The sequence below is a fragment of the Rattus norvegicus genome, chromosome 16, assembly GCF_021556685.1.
Source record: "Rattus norvegicus strain SHRSP/BbbUtx chromosome 16, alternate assembly SHRSP_T2T, whole genome shotgun sequence".
NCBI classification, from domain to species: domain Eukaryota; kingdom Metazoa; phylum Chordata; class Mammalia; order Rodentia; family Muridae; genus Rattus; species Rattus norvegicus.
Window position 1 is genome coordinate 19282020 of NC_141549.1, and position 22492 is coordinate 19304511.

A 22492-nucleotide genomic window follows, 5' to 3' on the forward strand; every position below is an offset into this window, starting at 1 on the left:
AAACAGGTTGGGAGTGAGGTGTGGGTTTGCACAGCAGCAGAGGGACCATGGGAACCTCCAGGTCTCGAGCTCTGAGAGAGGCTAGAGCTGTGGTAGAAGGGATTAGGGCCCAGCTTCTCTGTCATATCCTGAAGACCTCAGAAATGAGGAGTTCAGGGCTGGAGAGACAGTTCAGCGGTTAGGAGCATTCACTGCTCTCCGAGAGAACTTGAGTTCAGTCCCCAGCACCCTCTTGGCAGCTTCAGTCCCAGGGGACTCCAACGCCTTCTTCTGGATGCTATGGGCACTGCATGCAGATGCAGCACAGAAATACATACAGGTGAACATCAACATACATAGACTAAAATTAAAGGGGAGGGGGAGGAAGGAAAGGGGAGGGGGAGGACAGAGAGCAGAGGGGGAGGAGGGAGAGCAGAGGGGGAGGAGGGAGAGCAGAGGGGGAGGAAGGAGGGGGAGGAGGGAGAGGGGAAGGGGAGGAGGGAGGGGAAGGGGGAGGAGGGAGGGGAGGAGGGAGAGGGGAAGGGGAGGAGGGAGAGGGGAAGGAGAGGAGAGAGAGGGGAAGGAGAGGAGGGAGAGGGGAAGGAGAGGAGGGAGAGGGGAAGGAGAGGAGGGAGAGGGGAAGGAGAGAGGAACAGAAAGGAAGGTGTGGAGAGACCATGAGGAGTTGCTATGAGCAGGTTTCCAAGGGAGTCTCCATGAAGTCACACACGGATAGAGTAAGCCAAGGTGAGACTCAGATTGATGGTAGAGGACCAAGTGGCCGGGAAATAGGCAGACCTAGAGGATTAGAAGAGCTCAGAGCTTGCCCAACTTAGACTTGCATCTTGTTAATAAAATATCAGGTCTCTGTGTCTTTATTGGGGCTAAAATGGCCTAGAGTGTGTGTAGAAACAGCCAATGGTATTTGAGAACAAGGGAGGGTGTACAACCTCCCCCCCAAAAATTATTACAGTGGACTTTGGGGTTTCAAAAGCCCAGGCCAGGCTCTGTCTCCCCAATCCCTGACTACAACTTGGCAGTAAGAGAGTCAGATGTCAACCCTTAGCCACTGCTCCAGTGCCATGCCTGCCTGCTGCCACCATGCTCCTCACTGTGATGACTGAAGACTTGCCTCAGGACTAAGTCAGGACTGTAAACCACATTAAATTCTTTCTTTCTTTCTTTCTTTCTTTCTTTCTTTCTTTCTTTCTTTCTCTTTCTTTCTTTCTCTTTCTTTCTTTCTTCCTCCTCCTCCTTTTTCCTTCTCCTCCTCCTTCTCCTCCTCTTCCTCCTCCTCCTCCTCCTCCTCCTCCTTCTTCTTCTTCTTCTTCTTCTTCTCCTCCTCCTCCTCCTCTTCCTCCTCCTCCTCCTCCTCCTCCTCCTCCTCCTTCTTCTTCTCCTTCTCCTCCTCCTCCTCCTCCTTCTTCTTCGATTCATTTATTTTATTTATAGGAGTACATTGTCGCTGTCTTCAGACACACCAGAAGAGGGCATCGGATCTCATCACAGATGGCTGTGAGCCACCATGTGGTTGCTGGGAATTGAACTCAGGCTCTGGAAGAGCAGCCAGTGCTCTTAACCACTGAGCCATCTCTCCAGCCCCCTAAGTCCTTTCTTTTATAAGTTGCCTTGGTCATGGTGTCCCATCACAGCCACAGAACAGTGACTAAGGTGAGTTTGAAAGCTCTAGAATGTTCCTCACAGCTGCTGCAGGAAGAAGTGTACTGGAAGTGACTGATGCTGTCAGGGATGCCAAGCACGAGCTGGCAATATCTGTGGAGGGAGATGACTCGCTTAGGGGCAGGCGTGGAAAGCTGGTCAAGTGGAAGAATGTTCTAGAGGCTGAGGGAGCAGTTAGGGAGGATGGGATTTACTGAGGCCTGATCTGGGAGGTTTGGGGGATGGGCCAGTTGGAGTAAGGCCAGGAACTAGGCTGCACTCACAGCCCAGCTGATTCCTTTCTCAGGAGCATCCAAGGGGACAAGGTGCTCGCGTCCTGTGCCCACTGTGCCAACATGGCCTTTTCCCTGGAACGCTGGGTCAGAGCTTCCAGAGGGAGGGTGGCAACCACACCCAATTGATTCCTCCTAGCCTTGCAGTTTTGCTGACTCAGCAAAGCTCCCTCAGACAGCCTAGAGGACAGACCTGGGACAGGTGGGGGCCTGTGGAGTTATGGTGACATGGGTTCAATAGGGAGGACATGGGCTGGAATCTGAGATGGAAGGTTCTGGAAAGAGGTTGCACCCTACATAAAGCCATCTGAAAGACTGACACCCTGACGAACTTTCAGTGGCTGTGAAGACCTGTAGTGCTGCAGGCCCAGTGCCTAATTGCAGTTTACCTTGGCTGTGTTTAGTTCCTTATGAGCCAATCATTGGCCACGTCTGTGTTCATTCTAATGTCTTTATTAACTGTCAGGGGAACCTTTTGGTATGGATTAAGTTAGCAGATCACAAGTCCCACCCATTAAAGGCTACACCGGTTAGCAAGCATCAGGCCTGTAGCTGAGATCCTCACTCTGCTGTGACCCACCTCCCTGTGGGCCAACGATGCATTTGAAAAGCATCTTGATTAATGATTTCTTTGTCCTGTTACTATAAATACTTCAAAACTGTTACCACACTGGAGCAGGATAACCTGAATTTGTGTTCCCGGGCCTTGGACAAACTCTTTTCCCCTTTGAGGTGACCGTTGTGCTTTTTTTTTTTTTTTTTTTGGTTCTTTTTTTCGGAGCTGGGGACCGAACCCAGGGCCTTGCGCTTCCTAGGTAAGCGCTCTACCACTGAGCTAAATCCCCAGCCCCGTGACCGTTGTACTTTTGTGTTAGCAAGTCCTGGCTGTTTCTGGCTCATTTGGGAGATGGTGTTGGGGGCTTGTTCTGGATAAACTAGGTACTACCTGGGACCCAGTGACCCTTGCCTAGACCCCTACCTCCCCTGCACACACTTATATCCACTGAGCTGTCCTTAGGAAATGATCCTCAGGTCACAGGGTGAAGGCAGAAGAATGGGGAGATGGAACCCAGGCTGGAGAATGCTAGGGCAGCATTTGGTCAGTGCCTCTTCACAGCCATGAGACCCCAAGGCCACACGTGCTCTAATTCGCACAACCATTCACTCACTCATGTGTTCTTCACCAATTCCTTCAGTCATCTACTCACTCGCTCACTAGTTCATTCTTCCAGTGTTCGTTCAGTTCCTTGTTCTCTTTGCCACAACTCAGGCCTCCCCTCCTTTCCTTTTCTAGAACCTCAAGATCAGAGACGGGGGGGTCTCTCTGTAAAGCGCTGAGCTCATGGCATGTCAATCACAGCCAGCAGAGAACATGTCTGTCTGAACATTCCAGAAAGGGGATTGCCCTCACTCACACGAGCAGTGAGTGTATCTTCATCCCTCACCCGTGGTTTTCAAGTCTTTCCACAGAGTGGCAAGGATGAGAGTCACTGGTCCGAGGAAATCATGGGCTCTCCAGAGGCCACCACTGCTGAGAGCGGGCACAGCACCAACTGAGAGAGACCCTGTCCTGGGAGTTTGTGTGGCAACTGTACATCAGCTCTGGCGTGTTCTAGGCCAGTGGTTCTCAATCTGTGCTTCACCGCCCTCTAAAACACCACAGGGAACTACACACGTTCACAAGATTCACAACAGTAGCAAAGTTATACATAGTAGTAATGAAATAGTTTTTACGCTTGGGTGTCACCACAATATGGAGAATTATATTAAAGGGTGGCAGCATAGAAAGGTTGAGAACCACTGCCCTCGGCCTCTAGAGAGGGCTTAAAGCCTCGGACCTACAGGTTCTATGCAGCACTGCACCTAAGTTACAAAGGGGACCTGAGTGTGGCTTTGTTGTTTTGAGACAGGGTTTCTCTGTGCAGCCTTGGATGTCCTGGAACTCACTCTGTAGACCAGGCTGGCCTCAAACTCAGAGATCCATCTGCCTCTACCTCCTGAGTGCTGGGAATACAGGTGTGTGCCATCGCCACTCGGAGCCTTCTAAACACACACAAAAACTACAGCCTGGGATCTGGAAGCATCCAGTGGCTCAGAGTACCTGCTGCTCTTGTAGAGAACTAGAGCTTGGTTCCCAAGCAACCAAGTCACTTATAACTTAACTCTAGAGGATGTGACCCCCTCTTTATGGGGCACCCCTGCTCCCTGCCACAGACACTTGAAAAAGCCTGACCCAGGTTGGGCTTCTGTTATATTCTCATCCCCCCATCCCCCAAGAACACAAAGCTCTTGCGCCATTCACTTCTGTCCCTGAAGACCCTCTGTGGTCCCATTTGGAAGATGCGCCCACTCTCATTTCCAGACCCTTTTGAAAACACCATCCACGGAGGGACACGTGATCAACCTGCAAATCTGTGGGGGAACAATTCATGGTCAAATGTTTTTCAGTTTTTCTGGGGTTGGAGACTCTAGTGGAGGACTACATGGGGACTCACAGGCACCTGCAACTCTAGCTCCAGGGGATTCAATGCCCTCTTCTGGTCTCCTTGGGAACTGCACTCACTCCCACACATAGACACAAATAAATCTTTAAAAAAACTCTCAGGTGTAGTGGGAAGGGATTCACACTCCTGACAGCCACGGTTATTTTCATCACAAGACCTCTGCACGAGCTGTTCCCTTTACCTGCCAAGCTCCGGGTCCTCCTTCCAGACCTCAGGGTCTTTTCTCTCACTCTCCTACTCCTTGTAGAGGCATCCTTTAAATAAACCCTGCAGCTTCTAATTTCATTGTGGTCTCATAAGTGGGGCGGGAAACAGTGTGTTCCTTAAACACATAGTGAGTGAAAGCGTATCTGTCTTTAACACACTGGCACAGGAAGGCACTGTTTGGTTCAAATTGGAGGCTTTTCTCTCACTGTACCACAGCTGCTTCCCAAACAAAGCTCGTGGTTACAGCTCCCTCAGCATATGTCAGCCTGCCATTTTCACACTTCCTGTTTTCCTTCTTCCTTGGCTCCGTTTGGAACTGTGCAGGCACTCTCCTTCCCACATGGTCCAGGCTGGGGAGTGGACAGCACCCATACTTCCCACACAAGGATCAAGAGGGTACACAGGTTATTGAAAGCTTTTCTGGTAAACTGGGTGTGGTGGTGCCCCAGAGGTGGCAGGGTTGGGGTTCAAGGTTGTACATGCAGGAGCCTCTAAGATAAGCCAAGGGGCCTCTGTGAATAGCACTTGCCTAGTATGTGAGAGATCCTGGGCTCTAGGCCCTGATCGGAGGCCCCATTCAGAGGCCTAGTCTCAGAGCTTGGATGCTTTAATTGCCCCAGGGACTCTTGTGGTGAGAGGTCCTTTGTCAAAACCATGCCAAGACTAAGTATATCAGCCTTGTTCGCCCAGACTCCTGTTTAGGCTTCATCTGTCAAGGAGCAAACCAGCATATCCTACAGACCAAATGAGGTGAGCTCCAGAAAGTAACTTGTGTGGGCCTTTTCTCCTCTCCTTATAACCCCTCCCCTTTTTTTGGACAACATCTCAGTATGTTACTTAAATTGGATCCAGACACTAAGATTGAAGGTGTTCACACCCACTTTCACTGTACATACAATGTTAATATGTGAGATGGGCTGATGTACACGTGTCACTCCAGTGTTTAGGAGGCTGAAGCAAGAGGATCACAGGTTCTAGGCCAGCCTGGGTTCCAGAGAGACAGCTTCTGTTTTCTTATCAGTGAAAGGAAGACTGGAACTGGGTTTGCTAGGAGAATGGGTGGAAAGTCAGCCTAGGCAAAGTGATTGGAGTATGGGGACCTTCCCTGTCCACACTTCACATACAGAACCAGGAGGTTCCTGACCTCTGGGCCAGGATGTAAACCTCCACTGAGTAGGAAGCATGGCCGCCTGCTGTCAAGACCAAACAGGGAAATGTGCTCTGAAGAATTGAGCAACTCAGCTCTTCTTAGATCTGTTTCCCTGCCTGTGAAATGTGGACACCTGTCAGGCCGATGGCCCCTGCTCCCGAGTCTGGGCCCTGAAGGTGGAAGTTAGGGGCAGCAGTGAGCAGCAGCCCATCCCTGCTTACTCTGTAACTGTGGGCAGCCCCTCCACTGGCCACCAGCTGTGTGGCCACTGCTACTCCACCAGGGGCTCAAGTTCCTGCAGGTCGGTCAGTGGCTCCTGGACCACAGGCCAGTAATGTCAGTGCAGGACTGTATGGACTTTAAGAAGTGGATCGAGGGGTTGGGGATTTAGCTCAGTGGTAGAGCGCTTGCCTAGCAAGTGCAAGGCCCTGGGTTCGGTCCCCAGCTCCGAAAAAAAGAAAAAAAAAAAAAAAAAAAAAAAAGAAGTGGGTTGAGCCTGCATCCCCTTTCTCTCTGCCCGAAGCCCCACTTCAGGTAGTAGAGGGCTATGGGTGGGATAGAGAGCTAGACATTGGGGCAGGGTGACCCTTAACTCTGGGATTCATTGCCAGGGCCGAATGGATGTGAGAGGTGTGTTTCATGACAATTTGTGTATGTATGTATACTTTCAAGTTATTCTACGATGTATGCTGAGGTGCATGTTTAATCCCAGCACTTAGGAGGCAGAGGCAGATGGATTTCTATGAATTTGATGCTAGCCTGATACACACAGAGACTTCCAGGCCAGTGGCTTGGTGTAGTGAAACTGTCTAAAAAACTAAACTAAGAGTCTAGAGAGGGAGTTGGGGATTTAGCTCAGTGGTAGAGCGCTTGCCTAGCAAGCGCAAGGCCTTGGGTTCAGTCCCCAGCTCCGGGGGGGAAAAAAAAAGCGACACTTGCTCAGCCCCAATATGTAAATGTTTCCCTTAAGAGTATCTTAAGGGGTGGGCTGGAGAGATGGCTCAGTGGTTAAGAGCACTGACTGACTGCTCTTCCAGAGGTCCTGAGTTCAATTCCCAGCAACCACATGGTGGCTCACAACCATCTGTAATGGGATCTGATGCCCTCTTCTGGTGTGTCTGAAGACAGCTACAGTGTGCTCATATACATAAAATACTTCTTTAAAAAATATTTTAATGGGTTGAGCATGATGGTTCATGCCTTCAATACCAGTGCTTGTGAGACAGAGGTGAGCAGATCTCTGTGACTTCAAGGCCACTCTGGCCTACATAGAGAGTTCTAGGACAACCAGAACTACACACTCAGGCTCAAGAATACCAAAAAACACAAACACAAGAATATTCTAAGGAACTAGAGGACTCAGTGGTTAAGAGCCCTGGCCACTCTTCCAAAAGATCAGGATTTGACTCCCAGAAATTAGTGGTGACTCACAACCACCTGTAACTATGGTCTCAGGAGATCTGATGCCCTGTTCTAGCCTCTGCAGGTACCAGGCATGCATGTGGTATAGACATACATGTAGGCAAAACACCCATATATAAAATTAAACATATAAAAAAAAACAAAACAGTATTTTAAATGGTGGGCCAGTGGAGTAGCTGAGTGACTAAAGGCACTTGCTAAGCTTGATAACCTGAGTGTAAACTCTGTCCCACATGGTTGGAGAGAACTGACTCCCCATCCTTCTCACAGGTCGATGGCATATACAGCCACATTTGTTCACCACACATACATACCCACACCAAAATTTGTTTTAAAGATTTATTTAGCACGAGTACGCTGTTCTTGTCTTCAGACACACTAGAAGAGGGCATCAGATCCCATTACAGATGGTTGTGAGCCACCATGTGGCTGCTGGGATTTGAACTCAGGACCTCTGGAAAAGCAGCCATCACTCCAGCCCACCAATTTTTAACTTAAAGATATTTATTTCATGTGTATGGGTGTTTTGCCTGCATGTATAACTGTACAGTGTGCACGCAGTGCCTGAGGCCAGAAGGTGACAGGTCTCTTGGAACTAGAGTTACAGAGGGTGCAAGGTGCCATGTAGGTGTTGGAAACTGAACCCCAGTCTCTGGAAGGCCCAGTGCTCTTAGTTACTGAGCCATATCATTAATCCCAATAAGTAATTTTGTTGTTAAAAATTTTAACAAAAAGGCTGTGAAATATGAATCATAATTCCAACTCCAACTGTCTCAAACCTGTTTTCTCTGAAGCTATGTATGCAGAACACCCTGGAAGGGGACAGGCTTCTGTTTTGCTCCATGCATTAAGGAAATACTCAGGAACTCCTGGCTGTCTCGTGTTGCTGGGGCTCATATGTGCCTGTCATTTTACTTTGCAGATGTAGGAGAAGGGTCCTCTGTGCTCTATTCTGCATGCATCTGGCTTGTGCTGAGTGGGGGCCTCCATGTAGGGTTCACAATTTCTACGTTAAGTGACCCTCCTGCTTCAGTGTCCCAAGCAGTCATGACCATGTGTGGTCACTATACACAGCTTGCTCTCTGGGTTTTGTTTTTAATGTTTCAGTCTGTTGCTTATATATACATCCTCAGCCTCCCTGAACCATGGAAGCTGAGTGAGGGGAACAATCTCCTGTATGAGACACATTTAATGGCCACACAGCCCTAAATTCAAAGGGTGTTCTGGATAGTCTTGTTAACTTGACACAGGCTGGGGCCATGTCAATGGAGAGAAATGTCTTTGTAAAACTGGGCTGTAAGCAAGCCTGGAGGGCCATTTTCTTATGATTGGGAGGGAGGGCCATTCCTGGGCTGTGGTCCTGGGTTCTATAAGGAAGCAGGCTGAGTAATCAATATGGAGCAAACTAGCACTTCTCCATGGCCTCTGCTTCAGCTGCTGGCTCCAGTTTTCTGCCCTGTGGCAAGTTCCTGTCCTGATGGCGTGATGATGATCAGTGATATGGGAGTGTAGGTCTTTCCTCCCCAATTGCTTTTTGTTCATGGTGTTTTATCACAGCAATAGAAACCCTAAGACACCGAGGACATTTTACCTTCTGATGGCTCTTTACGGTCTGTCAAAGGAAACTGAGGACAGAGGCCAAAGCCTGAATGGGATCCTCCACCCCATTGTGGCTGGAGACTCTGCCCTGTGTTCGCCCACATGGCGCCTACAATGGCTGTGGTGAGGAGAAACAGGAGACAGGGTGCCAGGTGGCAGGGCTTGGCTGGCCACCATCATGGTCAGAATTCCTCTAGGATGAAGCAGAAGAGGTGCAACTTCTGAAGGGCCCTGTACTGTTGGTTTCTAGGCCACCCCAGGGTTTTTCCTGAGTGTGGCATCAACTGCCCTGTGAACTATGTCCAGCCTGGTCTCCTCACGCTCCTGCTTAGGGATAGGGAAGTATCTGTAGGAAAACCAGAGGCAAGGGATCCTTCGAGAACAAAATCATGTCTGAGGCCCCACTACTCAGTGCTCTTGCCCCAGGTAGGGACAAGGCAGGTAAGCCATCGACAGCCATTCTCTCAGAGACTATCTGGTGACAGACTATCTGGTGATGATCCCAGAACTCCAGAAGATGAGGCAGAAGATATTAAATTCAAGACCAGCCTGGGTCACAGAAGGCACCTGGACAAATCTATTAGAGGCTTGCAAAATACAGTGGGCCTGGGCCACTCCATCGTCACACATAGGGAACAACCTACCATTAGGCTTGGGAGACATCTGTCGAAGTCAGGGTATGGTGTTATTGGTCCTGGAAGACCTCTATTTTGGGGACTGGTGACACTGTCATCAGACCTGGGAGACTCATGAGAGCTAGACACTTGTCATTGGGTCTGGGTTGATGAACTGCTATCTCTGTGGTCAGGGCTGGACTCTGGGGACTATTGCTGGACCCAGGGACACTGCTCATCAGGGCTCAAGTCCCCATTCCTGGCCATCAGACCCATCAGGCCTAGGTATTCACTGCCACCTTTCATGTCCTCCTCACAGGACTCACATGTTTGAGACAGCTTTACTCTGTAGCTCAGGGTATCCTGGAACTGAAAGCAATCCTCCTGCCTCAATCTCCCCAGTGCTAAGATTACAGGCCTGAGCTACCCTATCCAACTTATTTTCTCTTCTTCAATACAGAGTATGATATAACCCAGGCTGGCCTCAAAGTCCTCATGCCTGCACCCCCACGGAGGCCTCAGTGACTGCAGCAGGGTAGCCGGGCAGCAGGACTGCTCTTCATTTATTCCAAGCACTCAACATCGAACACCATGACTTCTTAGATCCTTACAATACAGCTACGTCCAAGTGGTGACATCACACGTGTGTTCTAGCTTTTACCAGGTACACAATCAACTTGCACGACGCACATCCAGGGACAGGAGCACACCGGAGCCAGGCCAGGCCAGGCCAGGTCAGGCCAGCACAACTTTTGGAATCCATGGTCCTAGTGGATGTGACCCTGGAACTAGAATGACAGGACAAACACTGTGACAGGGACAAGGTCACACAAATGTGCATCAGGTGTCCTCTACAGCCCTGCCCCCAGAGTAGCTTGGCTGGAGAGCAAGGTGACCCAGAAGGGCCAGGGCAGCAGGGTGTGTGAGGAGGGTCACGGCGGCTCACACTGATGGGCCTGAGCTATGAGCTCTCTCCCACACCACCCATCCTACCTCCAGAAAAGAGCCCAAGAACGTCATTCTCAACTTGGGAGGCAGCCCAACAGTCTCAACTCCCAGAGTGACAGAGACTTGGCACCAGGATCATCTACCCACAATTACTCAATCATCTTGAAGACCAATGGACCAGCACAAATGCAGATGTCTGGAGAGAAGCTGGAGATGTAGATGGAGCAGCATGCCCAGGTATGCGTGCTCCACTTATGGATGGGAACTCCTCCTAAGAGCCCACCACGAACGAGGGCCCCATTCCAACCCACAGCCAACATGGAAGCTGCTTGAAAGTGAAATCAAAGACCTGAAGATGAAGCCGCAGCCTGGGGTCCCTGACCTGTCACCTCCCACCCTGCAGATTACAGTGTTCAAGGGTCAGACTGAGACCCATTGGCAGTGCAGCATCTCCATAGCTACAAAGACCTGTGAGTTGCCAAGACAACAGAAGAGAGCGAGGTAGGCGTGGGCGGCAGTAGCTGTGAAGAAGAGCACACTGGGAAACAGAAGGTAGAGCTAAGCGCACGGCCTGTGAGTGTTGAATGTCACTACAGCAAGATCCTCCAGCTGCACTTATGGTTGACACCTGACCACCATGTCCTCAGCCCTGACATCAGCCTTTCCAGACTTCCACGGACTGATTTCAAAAGCCCAGCACTGTGGCAGGGAGGCTGGGGCGCAGCAAGAGTATCTGTACCAAATGGGGGCATCAGGCATAGGTGGAGTTGGGCTCCAATACAGACATCCATTGCTGCTGGGCCGCGCCGTCCTTCCAGAGGCTTCAGAAAGACACTGTACATGGAGACTGTGTTGCAGCATCAAACACACGCCTGCAGGAGCCACACACTGTAGAGGCTGGAGGTGCAAGGACTGGCGTTTTCCTCAGAACACACTTCCAGAGACAGAAACAGGCATATTCTAACCACCAACTATATTAATTAGGGCTAAGATTTTGAGAAGTCTCTCAAGACAGAGCCCTGCTACACAGCCAGGCAGGACTTTAACTAGACCTAGATCCTCTGCCCCAGCCTGCAAAACTCTCAGACACCATTGCTCTAAAGCAAGACTCCACAGTGCTCCCGCTCACTGGAGCCTGTCTGTTTCCAGATAAGCTCTGAAGACAGCAGCACAGGGCTCTGGAAGGCAGGGCTGTGTGGAGACCTGAGAGAGGAGCCAGGCCCTGGCACCAAGGCCGAGGAACCACCCTACAAAGAGGAATAAGATGAAAGACAGAGTCAGAAGCAGGACAGACAAGGGTGCCTGAGTGGCCGCTGCACTGTGCAGAGTGGCAAGGCCTGGTGGAACCTGACCTAGGGATGTGGAGCTGACCGAGTACACACCGAGGCTCAGGTTGCAGGCGTCCGGGGCAGGGTGGCGGGAAGGGCAAGGCTGCTTCGAGGCTTATCTCTGTCGCCAGTGGCTCTGATCTAGTTAAGAAGAGAATGGCTGTTCAGAACTGTGTATAGAGCATGATGGGAGAGAAGGTCAAGAACCAAGAATGAGGGCCGGCGATAGGGATCAATGGGTAAGGGTACTTGCTACCAAGCCCTAGGACTTGAGTTCAATTCCAGAGTCCCACATGGTGGAAGAACTAACCCACAAGTTGTCCTCTGCCCTTCTTGTGGGCACCTCAACACACCTACTTATACACATACACACAGTAAAAGTTAAAATAAAAAAAAGAACCAAGAGTGGGAAGGATGAGGCCTGTAGACCCTTCACAAAATAGCACTTGAGGCCCTCAGGAAGGAGTGTAGTGACTAATCAGGTCTGTCCTAATTGTTTGACCCCTGCAAGGGACTGTCATCTTTGAGAGAAACCTGGAGGAGGAACAGGCATGGCCAAGGGTGGCCTGCTCCCATGACAGCATGCATGATCAAAGCCAGGCAGAGGCACAGGAGGGATGATGGGAAGGAAGGCTGAAGCCAGAGAGCTGCCATTTTGTTGGGGAGCTTCCTCCTTTGCATGTCTGGACAGGAAGAGGGCACACAGCAGGAAGGCCCCTGCCTCACTCGGATCTCTGGTCTAGGCCCTGGGACGCACCTATTTGCTGGCCCGTTTGTGTCTGTACATTTGCATCATGCGCTGGCGGAAGACGTCAAAGGTGTCTTCTTTCTGCTCAGGTCCATCAGCTCCCAGGCCCTCTCCTTCTGAGAGAGTCCCCCTGCAGAGCAGAGGTGACAGTCAGAGCTAGGATCAGGAGTCAACTAGGGTGCACAGGGACATGGGACAGATATTCAGGGAGGAAATAGTCAGAGGGCTGGGGTACGGTTCAATGAATACTTGCCATGTGGTGAGACCCAGAGTTCTCTCCCTAGCACAACAAAAATTAAACAAGACAAGGAAGCCACTAGCTCCTGGGAACATGGTCTTTTGTGCTTGAGACAGTCTTTTATGTAGCCCAAGTTGGCCTAGATCTCACAATATCCCTGCCCCAGCCTTCCAGGATCACAGGTAAGATCCAGTTAGGCCTAACTAGAGCCCTCTGTAGGTCTGCAGCCTGATCACAACAGGCCACCTCATCCAGGGTGTGTCGGTGCTGAGGGACACACCCTCTAGACATATGATCAGGGGCTGAGGATTTGTGTCTTGCAGCCTGTAATGGCTTCCAGCAACACCTGTGCCATTACTAAATGTTGCTGTCAGTGGTCTATACAGGAAGGAGCTGGCCGCCCTGTGTGTCTGAGTGAACAGCTAGTAAAGAAATGACCTGGCTGTGTACTCTGGTCTAGCCCCAGCCCAAGGCACCCAAGGGCTCCCTAGCCATGTCATACACGCTGACGGGCTCTCGGATGCCCTTCCCAAGGGAGCCCAGGCCGTGGCCTTCCTTCCAGCCCATCTTCTGCAGCATCTGGAAGCCCACGTTCTTGTCTGTCAGTTTCTGCTGGGAAAACTCCAGGTCCTTGGGTTTCTGAGGAGAGAGAGGTGGGTCGATAGAGCAGTCTGCTGCAGTGTACATTGGATCTACAAGTAGTGGAGAGGTGAGCTCTACTTCCCTCCGGCTCCCCTGTGACACCCCTGCTGGGGGGCTTCTTGAGGCCAGGTTCCTTACTTACCCCAGGGTTAGAACTGGTAAGTGGCTGTGGGTCGGCATACTGCTGCCCTGTACTGAGACTATGAGGGAAACCCTGTGAGGATGGCAGGGCCCAGGCCAAAGCAGAAATGACTGAACAAGAGAGCTCTAAGGATGAATGGCCCTCTGGCAGCCAGCCTCTTCTGAGTGGACTGCTCTCCTGTGCACTGCATAGTTTATATTGTAGGGTTGACTGCAATCCCACTCTCCAGCCCAGGCTGGCTTCAGACCTCAGACCTTCCAGCCCAGCCTCCTGAAGGCAGCGAGTGCTAACAGGCATGACTGTGCCTGGCTGCTGTCTCGGGGTTGGGGCTTGCTGTGATGTCTGGGCCACCCTGGAGCTCCTGTGCAGCAGTAATCATCCTACCCAGCCTTCTGAGCACCCGGACACAGGCACATGCTCCACACCCAGCTCTGCCAAGTGCCTGAAGCCTCAGCATGAGCAGGAAGTCAACCATTCTGATCCCAAACCTTCAGGGGTACAGAAGTATCACAATGTAGTCACACACACCTTCTTTTTGGCTATGGGACGACCCCGAGGCCTGTCGTAGGCAATTCGAACTGGTTCGTGAACTGTAAGACAAAAGGGAAAGACCTGTTCCCAGTGGACACTTGCCCCATGCCAGTAGAGGTAGACAGACATGCTGCCTGGTGAAGACAAGCCTGCCTGCTGCCTGCTGCCTGCTGCCTGCACTACGTGGCTGCTGCTGGCTCCCATCCCGTCTCCAGCTCTCCTAACCTGACTGAATGGCTGGGATGAAGCAGCAGCACTGTCAGGGCCAAGGGCACCACTCAACCCCAGAGTGCTGGCCCTCATAGAGGCCTGCGGTTTGGGCTGTTCTCCACGGCTACAGGGACACTCTCCTACTGTAGGCAGGCCATGGCAGCACTGTGCCCCCTAATTGTCCAACTTGAGAACAGAGCTGGCCTGACTCATGGATGTGCAAAGCACCAAGGTAGCTAAGGTAAGATAGAAGTATGGTTCATCTGCCAAGATATAGGACAGACACAAGAGTCACAGTGGGGCCCTAAGGAGTGTGGCAAATGGACATCTCTGACTATAAAGTGACAGTTTTACAGAGCCCATAAGGTCCAATGGTTACTATCTTCCCAGCTTCACTATAGGTATGGGGAGAAACCCTGTGTGCCTCAAGGTCAAGGGTAGGAAATTGCAGGCTGAACTTCTACCACAACCTAGTGGTGACAGAGCTCCTTGGAAGGAAGGAGGCCCCCTTACTGGACAGGTCTCATGCTAACACCATAGAGTGCAGTGTACAATGGCTAAAAATACCAAAGCACAGGCCCAGGGCCCATATAGCACTGGCCTGCCTGGCTCCCCTGCCAGCACTGTGAACCAAGGAGAACCTGGTTGTGGTGGCAAACCTGCAGTTTCACCCTGTGGGAGCTGGCCAGGAAGATTACCATATGAGGCCAACACAGGCTAAACACATATATTCTGTCTCAAAGAAAACCACCACAAAACCCAAAAACTCACTCAAATCCTAAATCCCAAGAGCAGAGAACCCTGAGTACTGTGCCAGGCACTTGGGACAATCTGCACACACAAGGCCAGCAGGTGTTAGCAGGAGGTAGAGTGACTGACTGTGGCTGGCACAGCCAGAATGGCCACTGAATATGTCTCTCATAGACGACTATGGGATACTCACCCTTTGACTCCTGGATGAGACACACCCTCTTTGGGGCAGGGATCATGCCAACTTTCAGCGACTTGCTGCTGATTCTCTTCCTAGGAAAGCAGCTGCCAGAAGAGGCCTGTGACAGGCCAGGGGTGCCAGCCTGGTCTTCCCTGGCCCCCTCTCCAGGGATGCTTTCAGTAGGGGAACTGCCCTCAGAGCCCGGACACTTGGCAGCTCCTGTCTGTGGTGTCAGAGTGCAGGTCTCCTCTCCGCCCTCGTCCTCCTCGCTTTCCTCCTCATCTTCCTCTTCCTCCTCAGGCAGCACCTCAGAGCCCTCCAGTGCAGCCTCCTGCTCAGGGCGACCCTCCTCTGGCTCACCCTTACCCTCCTTGCCAGCTGTGGGACTCTGTACTGAGTCCCCAGCCTCACCCGTGGATTGGAAGGAGATGGATGGGCACAGTTCCAGCACCTTCTCTCGGTAGAACTTGAAAGCTGAGCTGCTCTGGTCATGCAGGAACCTAAGGGGAAATGCACTGCTGAGCTGCAGGAGCATAAAGTTCCTACCTGGCCAGGACAGAGGCCAGGCCACCCCATAACCCTGCTATGGGTTCACAGAGCAGCTAATGGGAGACAGAATGTTCAGACTCCTGTAGGACTAGGACTGCTGAATCTAATAATCTTCTCTGGATAGGACAAGATGATCCTGAGGTTTGTCAAGACAAGATGCTTCTGCAACTTGCAAGATGCAGCCCCATTCCATCCCTACCAAACTCAAAAGAAGAATAAAAAGGAAAAGGAAGAAGTCTGCAAGACAGCTCAACCAATAACAACATTTGCTGCACACAGAACTGAGAACCTGGTTCCTCTGACCTCCACAAATGCCCACAGCAAACACACAATAAATAAAGTAAATGGACAGAGGGTCTGAGCTGCCTGAGCTGCACCAGAAGCTCATACACAGGTGCAAAGGCTGAGTGAGAAGCACAGAAGTTAAGGCCAAGGGAGCTAGTGCTCTTCAGCCTGCAGGCACACTAAGAACCAGCCATTGTTTTTTCTTAAAATTTTTTGATGACTCCTTTTAATCTTATTTTTTTATGTGTACTGGTGTTTGCTTGCATGTATGTTTACGTGAAGGTGTCAGATCCTCTGGAACTGGAGTTAGAGATAGTTGTGAGCACCATGTGGTTGCTGGGAGTTGAACCAGAGTCTTCTGGAAGATCAGCCAGTGCTCTTTTTTTTTTTTTTTTTAAAGATTTATTTATTCATTTATTATATATAAATATACTGTAGCTGTCTTCAGATACACCAGAAGAGGGCATCAGATCTCATTACAGATGGTTGTGAGCCACCATGTGGTTGCTGGGACTTGAACTCAGGAACTCTGGCAGAGCAGTCAGGTGCTCTTAACTGCTGAGCCATCTCTCCAGCCCTCAGCCAGTGCTCTTAACTGCAGAGCTAGATCTTCAGCGCCAAGAACCAGCTTTTCTTGACCTCAGGGTTTGTCCCCAAGATAGCAACAAGTTGCCACAAAAAGTCTCTCCTTCTTCAATGATGCCGGAACACAGGGCCTAGTATCTTATTCCACAATCTCCCTATAAAAATACTTACAGAAGCTACTTTGTAAATGTCGCAACACTAATAATGAGGTGTACTGCTCTTACAGGGGACTTGATTCCAGGTTCAGAACCTACACCAGACTCACAACACCCTGTAACTCCAATTTCAGTAGAACCAATGCTGTCTTCTAGTCTCCATGGGCACTTGCACACATGCAGTCCATGGGCACTTGTATACATGCAGTTCATATAAACTCACACACATACACATGTACTTATTTTTAAAAGATAAATCTTCAAACATCAAATAAACAAAAACTTAAGGAGGAAAGGCAATTGGGGAAGGCATTCAGTGTCTGGCTTCCTTGTGTGTCCATATAAGCAAGTGCACCAAGACTCATGGACACACACATATAAAAGCACACACAGGCACACTCATACACAGTAGTTCTAGCAAGTAGACTGAGAGGGACAGTGATGAGCAGCTGCCTGGGGAGGGAAGAGGTAAGAGACGGGGTGGGGAGGAGCATACAGGGTCATGCTGAGCTTGGCTGGCACAAAGGGTTTGGGGGGCAGAGCTGAATGGCTATGGGGTCAGCGGGTGTCAAGGTGTTTCCTTCATGAACACACTGGACAGCACTGTTAAAGAAGTATTATGAAAAAAAAAAACAAAAAACAAAAAACAAAACAAAACAAAAGAAGTATTATTAATGACTGTAGGCTGGCAGGGGAGCCAAAACCAGTCAGGAGGGCAGATATGCAGGTAGAAAGGAGAGGGGCCTGGAAACATTTTTGCAGTGCTATGCTAAGTGGGCAAGTGCTCAGCAACTCAGAAACTGAAAGATGCACAAACAAGATGGCTCCCTGCTACTGAGAAGGGTAATGGGTCTTCTCTAGGTGATTGGTATGTTAGAACATAGATTAATTAAAAATTCCAGCTCAGTGCGGTGGTACACGCCTTTAATCCCAACACTCTGGAGAGCCAGCAAGAGGGCTCAGTGGATAAAGGCATTGCCTGCTTCCAAGCCTGACAGCCCAGGACCTCCTGCAAGTTGTCCTGATCTTCACATCTGCCTATGTCCACCACCAAGTAAACAAACCATGTAAACACAAACGAACAGCAAGGTTTCTTTTCAAACTGTAATCTTCACTGAATTAGACCCAGGAGATACCACAGAAGCCCTGACAGAACATGTGTGCAGCAAGCAGGATGTGACTCTGAGCATGGTACACTGGCTCTCCCGGGAGTAGGAGGCAGCCTGGGCCAGGGCTCGAGTGCAGGACACTGCGCATACACCAAGCCCAGGCAGCCAGCCAGAGCAGCATGCTCTCTTTATACTGGAGCCATAAGTTCTTTACAACTGTGAGCCGGCCTGTCTGCCTTCTGTCCATCCTGCCTGCTCTCCATCCTTCTGGTCTGTGCTTTTAGAAGCAGGACTTCAACTTCCCTATGTGGCAAAGATGACATTCAACTACGGATTTTCCTGCCTTCACTTTCTAAGTGCTAGCAACACGGGGATGGAACATCTTGTGGCTTATGCAGTGCTTGGGACAGACACTAGGGCTTGGTGCAAGTCAGGCAAGAAATATATTAACTTAATTCCAGCCCTGGCTCAAACCTGTAGGTTTCTAACTGTACTCTACTGCAGCACCAGGGACAGAGCAGGCCTCTTGCACACAGCCAAATATCCAACTACATTTTCACTCAGACCACGACACAGCTCTCCAGCAAGTAGGAGGAAACCCAGTAGTGCCAATCTCAGTCCTGGGAACACATGGGCACGGGGGAAGTGGGGAGGTCTCATACGTTCTCTGGAGGAGCCTAGGAGCATCTTTGTCATGGAGGCCTTCCACCACAGGCTAGAGTTTTCACAGCATCTGTGGCTGTTCAGGGGTGCTTTCTGGATTTTTCTTAGACAACCTGAGAGGCACATGCACAAATGCGCTGGGGTACCACCCAGCCCTCTTTCTTTGTGTGAGGGTGGATGGAAAAGAGGGCAAGGCATTTCCTGATGATCTGGGTGAAGGCTGACCCAACAGACACCAGCTCTGGGCCAGGCTCTGGTGAAGGTGGAACCCATCCTGCCTGTTCCCAGCATATGGGCTATGGGGTGTGGTGGAGTCCAACGCACGTACCACAGGTCAGGGTTGTCAGTGCTGTTCTCTATGCTGAACTGCTCAATCTCAGGGCCAACCTGAGCCACAAATCTGGCCAGCTTCTCAGCAGTCTCCATGGTCTTTGCATCCACTACAAAACAGAAAGCAGTGGTTGTGGCTCTTTAGCCTGACTCAAGCTGCCTGCCCTTGGTCCTTCCTGTACCACGTGACTCTGGAGTCTTCTCTGTGTCACAATTAGCTGATAGGCAGTTGTGGCAGAAGCATCAGCAGCCCCATGGACACCTGGGCTGGCTGTGGGGAACAGGCAAATGGCCATCATCCTCATCACCTCAGCCAAGAGGCTGCCAATCTTCGGCTCAGACTCTCAAAGCTTAGGTCAGCAGACATCCAGCCAACAGCTCAGGACACTGCTGGAGTCAGTGAGGAGCAAAGAAGTGTGGGTGGTCTATGGTGAGGCTTGGGCATTGTGCAGTCTGCGCATGTCCCCACCTAAAGCTGGCAGGGACCCCTGGGCCAGAAAGGAAAGCTGGCGGTAACCAAAGGGGTTGTATCATCAGCAGTGCAGCTGCACAGAGGCAGAGTGGCACAAGAGGCATCTAAGAAAATACCATGGAGGGTGTGCAGTACCTGGACCCCAGGCCAGGTTGGAAATACTTGCGATGCTCTTGGGGCACAGCTTGGTGGTGAGTGTCTGCCCAGCAGGCCTGTGGCCTTGCACTCAATGGCTAGCACTGCTGAACCCAGACTAATGAAGACACTTAGAAAGCACTGCCTCGGTTGGGGATTTGGCTCAGTGGTAGAGCGCTTGCCTAGCAAGCGCAAAAGCGCAAGGCCCTGGGTTTGGTCCCCAGCTCCGAAAAAAAAAAGAGAAAGCACTGCCTCTGCTCATACTTCACGTTCTTGCCCACCCCAAATAATACAGGAATAATTATTTCTCTTACTTGAGACAAGGTCTCATATAGGTGAGGTTGACCATGCAAGTCTGGGTCCTCCTGGGTCCCCCCTTCCAAGTGCTAGGATGACAGGTGTGCCCTACAACCGCCAGCCTCATGTAGTGTGGGTGCTGCTAGATGCTGTAAGCAACCCAGGCAGGATGAAAATGTAGTAGAGGCCAGGCATGAAGATAAGCATGGAGCAGGTCAGTGGCTCTAAGTCCCAGCCCCAGTCCTGGCCAGGCCAGCCAGAGCTACAGGACTCTGTCTTACAGAAAATAAGCTCTTTTTTGATTTATTTAAGATTTATTTATTATCTATAGGTGGTAGCTGTCTTCAGACACACCAGAAGACGGCATCAGATCTCATTACTGACATTACTGATGATTATGAGCCACCATATGGTTGCTGGGATTTGAACTCAGGACCTCTGGAAGAGAATCAGTACTCTTAACCACTGAGCCATCTCCCTCCAGCCCCACAAAATAAGCTCTTGCAGGCCATGGTGGTGGATGCCTTTAATCTCAGCACTGAGATTAGGCTGAGATAGATGGATCTTTGTGAGTTTGAGCCCAGTCTGGTCTACAGAGAGAGCTCCAGAATTGCATGGAAAGATCATGTCTCAAACCTCTCATAAACACAACCAATGCCAAGCAAAGCAGTAAGACTGTGCGTGCAGGTTCTCTGAAAACTGTGTCCTTTTCCACATGACTTTTACCTCAGTGCTCTGGCACATGTGGAGTTAACGGTGGCACATGTGATAGAGACTCAGGCCTGGCCTGGCTACCCCAATATCAGCAGCCCATGAGGGTGCCCAGCCAAGGACCTGGGTAGCACTATGTCAGGAGGAATATGAAGGACAGTGCAGCCATGTACCCATCCTGCCCAGGTTCTTCTGACTACTCTAGCTTGCTATCTGCTCCAGACTACTGAACACCTAGCACCCCGATACCTACCACCCCAAGGGACCCAGATGAGCACAGGACAGAATGGGGTAGGGGTGATCACCTACTATTAGCAGAGGAGCATCGAGAAGAGGCTGGCAGGGCTTCCGAGTCATCCCCTGCTGCTGGCTGAGGAGATGGGCCCAAGGCTCCAGGGCTGGAGGGCTGAGCACAGGGTTTGGCAGGCTCTGGTAGGCAGTCCTGGGCAGCATCACTTGAATCCCGTGGTGGTGGCTTTACCCTCAAGGAGCCAGAGGCCTGTCGGCCATGGTGTTTTAGCCGAGTGCCTGAGGACAGGGATATCTGCTGGGCAGTGGTGGCTTTCTTGGGCTTCAGGCCCCGAGGACCCTGGGAACGAAGCAGCCGCCTGCGCTGCCATGGGAGGAGTCTGCGCTTGAGGCTTCGCACAGCTTGTGCATACAGCATGGCACGCACTGCACACTGTGCTGGCGTGGGCCTCCGCTCTACGATGGGCCAGCTGTGGTTCAGTCGCTGTGACTCTGCCAACTTCAGCTTGTAGTACTTATACTCCAGGCTGCTCTCATCAGACAGAAACCTGCCAAGCAGACAAGGGGCAGAGCACTATGAAAGCGGTAGTGTGTGCAGCAAGGCACAGCTGCCCTCTGCTCCCCGGGTGCCCCCAGGAGTTCAGGAGCTGTGATTCAGCTGGATGCAGAGAGTGGGGAGGCTGAAGCAGGAGGACTGCAGCGAATTCAAGGCCAGCCTGGACTACAAAATGAGCATTCTCTTTTTTTGTTTCTCTGTGTAGTCCTGGCTGTCCTGGAATTCATTCTGTACACCAGGATGTCCTTGAACTCAGAGATCTCCCCACCTCTGCCTCCAGTGTGATGGAATTAAAAGAATGCACCACTACTGGTGAAACATTATCTTTTCATTTGTTTTTTGTTTTTGAGATAGCCTTACTATGTAGCCCAGGCTAGCTTGGAACTCACAACGTAGACCCAGCTGTCCTCAAACTCACAGAGATCTATCTGTCTCTGTCTATAGAATGCGGGGATTAAAGGTGTGCAATCAAGCATTTATTGGATTCCTTTTCCACTCTGGTGAGCAGCCATGAGGGAGCTCAGAGCCTGGGAAGCTACAGGCTCCACTGTCCTGCAGCACCACGCCTCTCACACGGCCAGACGGTCCAGTGCTCTGTGAGCTTCCCTGTGCCAGTGAGGGAGGTGTGGCAAGACTGAGGGGAGTCCCAGACACCCACAAATGTACTAGGGACAGCTGAATAAACTAGGCTGAGATGGTCACCTCACTGCCTCCCTCAGGTACAAGGATGTCAAATCTCTGCTGTCTGTGAAAGAACAGAAGGAATGGGAACTGTGTCCTCCATTTGGACCCTGGCATTCACCAGCTCATAAAACAAAAACAAAATACAAAAAACAGCAACAGCGAAAACCCAGACAACTGTCATGGCTGGCCCTCTACTATCAGGTTCGCTGCTGAGTCGTCAGCTGAGCTTGGATGTAACAGGAAGAGAAGGACAGCCCTGCTGCCGCTGCCCTTTCGCAATGAAGCTATGGACACGTCACACTGCTGCCAGTGCTTCCAGCTAGAGACTATGTAAAGCACACAAGACTGTGGATGAGGTGGCACACACATACAACCCCAGCACTGGGAAGGCTGAGGCAGGAGGATGTCAAGTGCCAGATCAGCCCAGGTTACACAGAGACTCTCAAAATTCGGAGCAAACCGTGTGTTGGAGGTGACGTGTCTCATGCAGACAGAACACTGGTCTGCATGGGGCACCAAACACCCAGACTTTAGGACCCAACGGTTTTGAACCCAGCCCTTTGCTGA

General features: G+C 51.0%; 1 protein-coding gene across 24 annotated transcripts in view; it reads right to left on the reverse strand.

Moving 5' to 3' along the window:
* Positions 1 to 7539: 7539 nt before the first annotated feature.
* The window catches only part of Sugp2 (SURP and G patch domain containing 2), a 31080-nt gene continuing 16127 nt past the window's right edge, over positions 7540 to 22492 (reverse strand). For 9 of the 24 annotated variants that reach the window (XR_015639489.1, XR_015639483.1, XR_015639479.1 and 6 more), the window contains 8 exons: positions 20746 to 21233; positions 18820 to 18931; positions 15158 to 15645; positions 14002 to 14063; positions 13192 to 13328; positions 12461 to 12581; positions 11758 to 11844; positions 7540 to 10215 (listed from right to left, as the gene is read on the reverse strand). Coding sequence is in view for 10 of the 24 variants with exons in the window: in XM_087588632.1 (XP_087444758.1) it covers positions 12461 to 12581; positions 13192 to 13328; positions 14002 to 14063; positions 15158 to 15645; positions 18820 to 18931; positions 20746 to 21233 (1408 nt within the window). In the remaining 14 variants the exon portion in view is untranslated. 24 annotated transcript variants of the gene reach the window in all.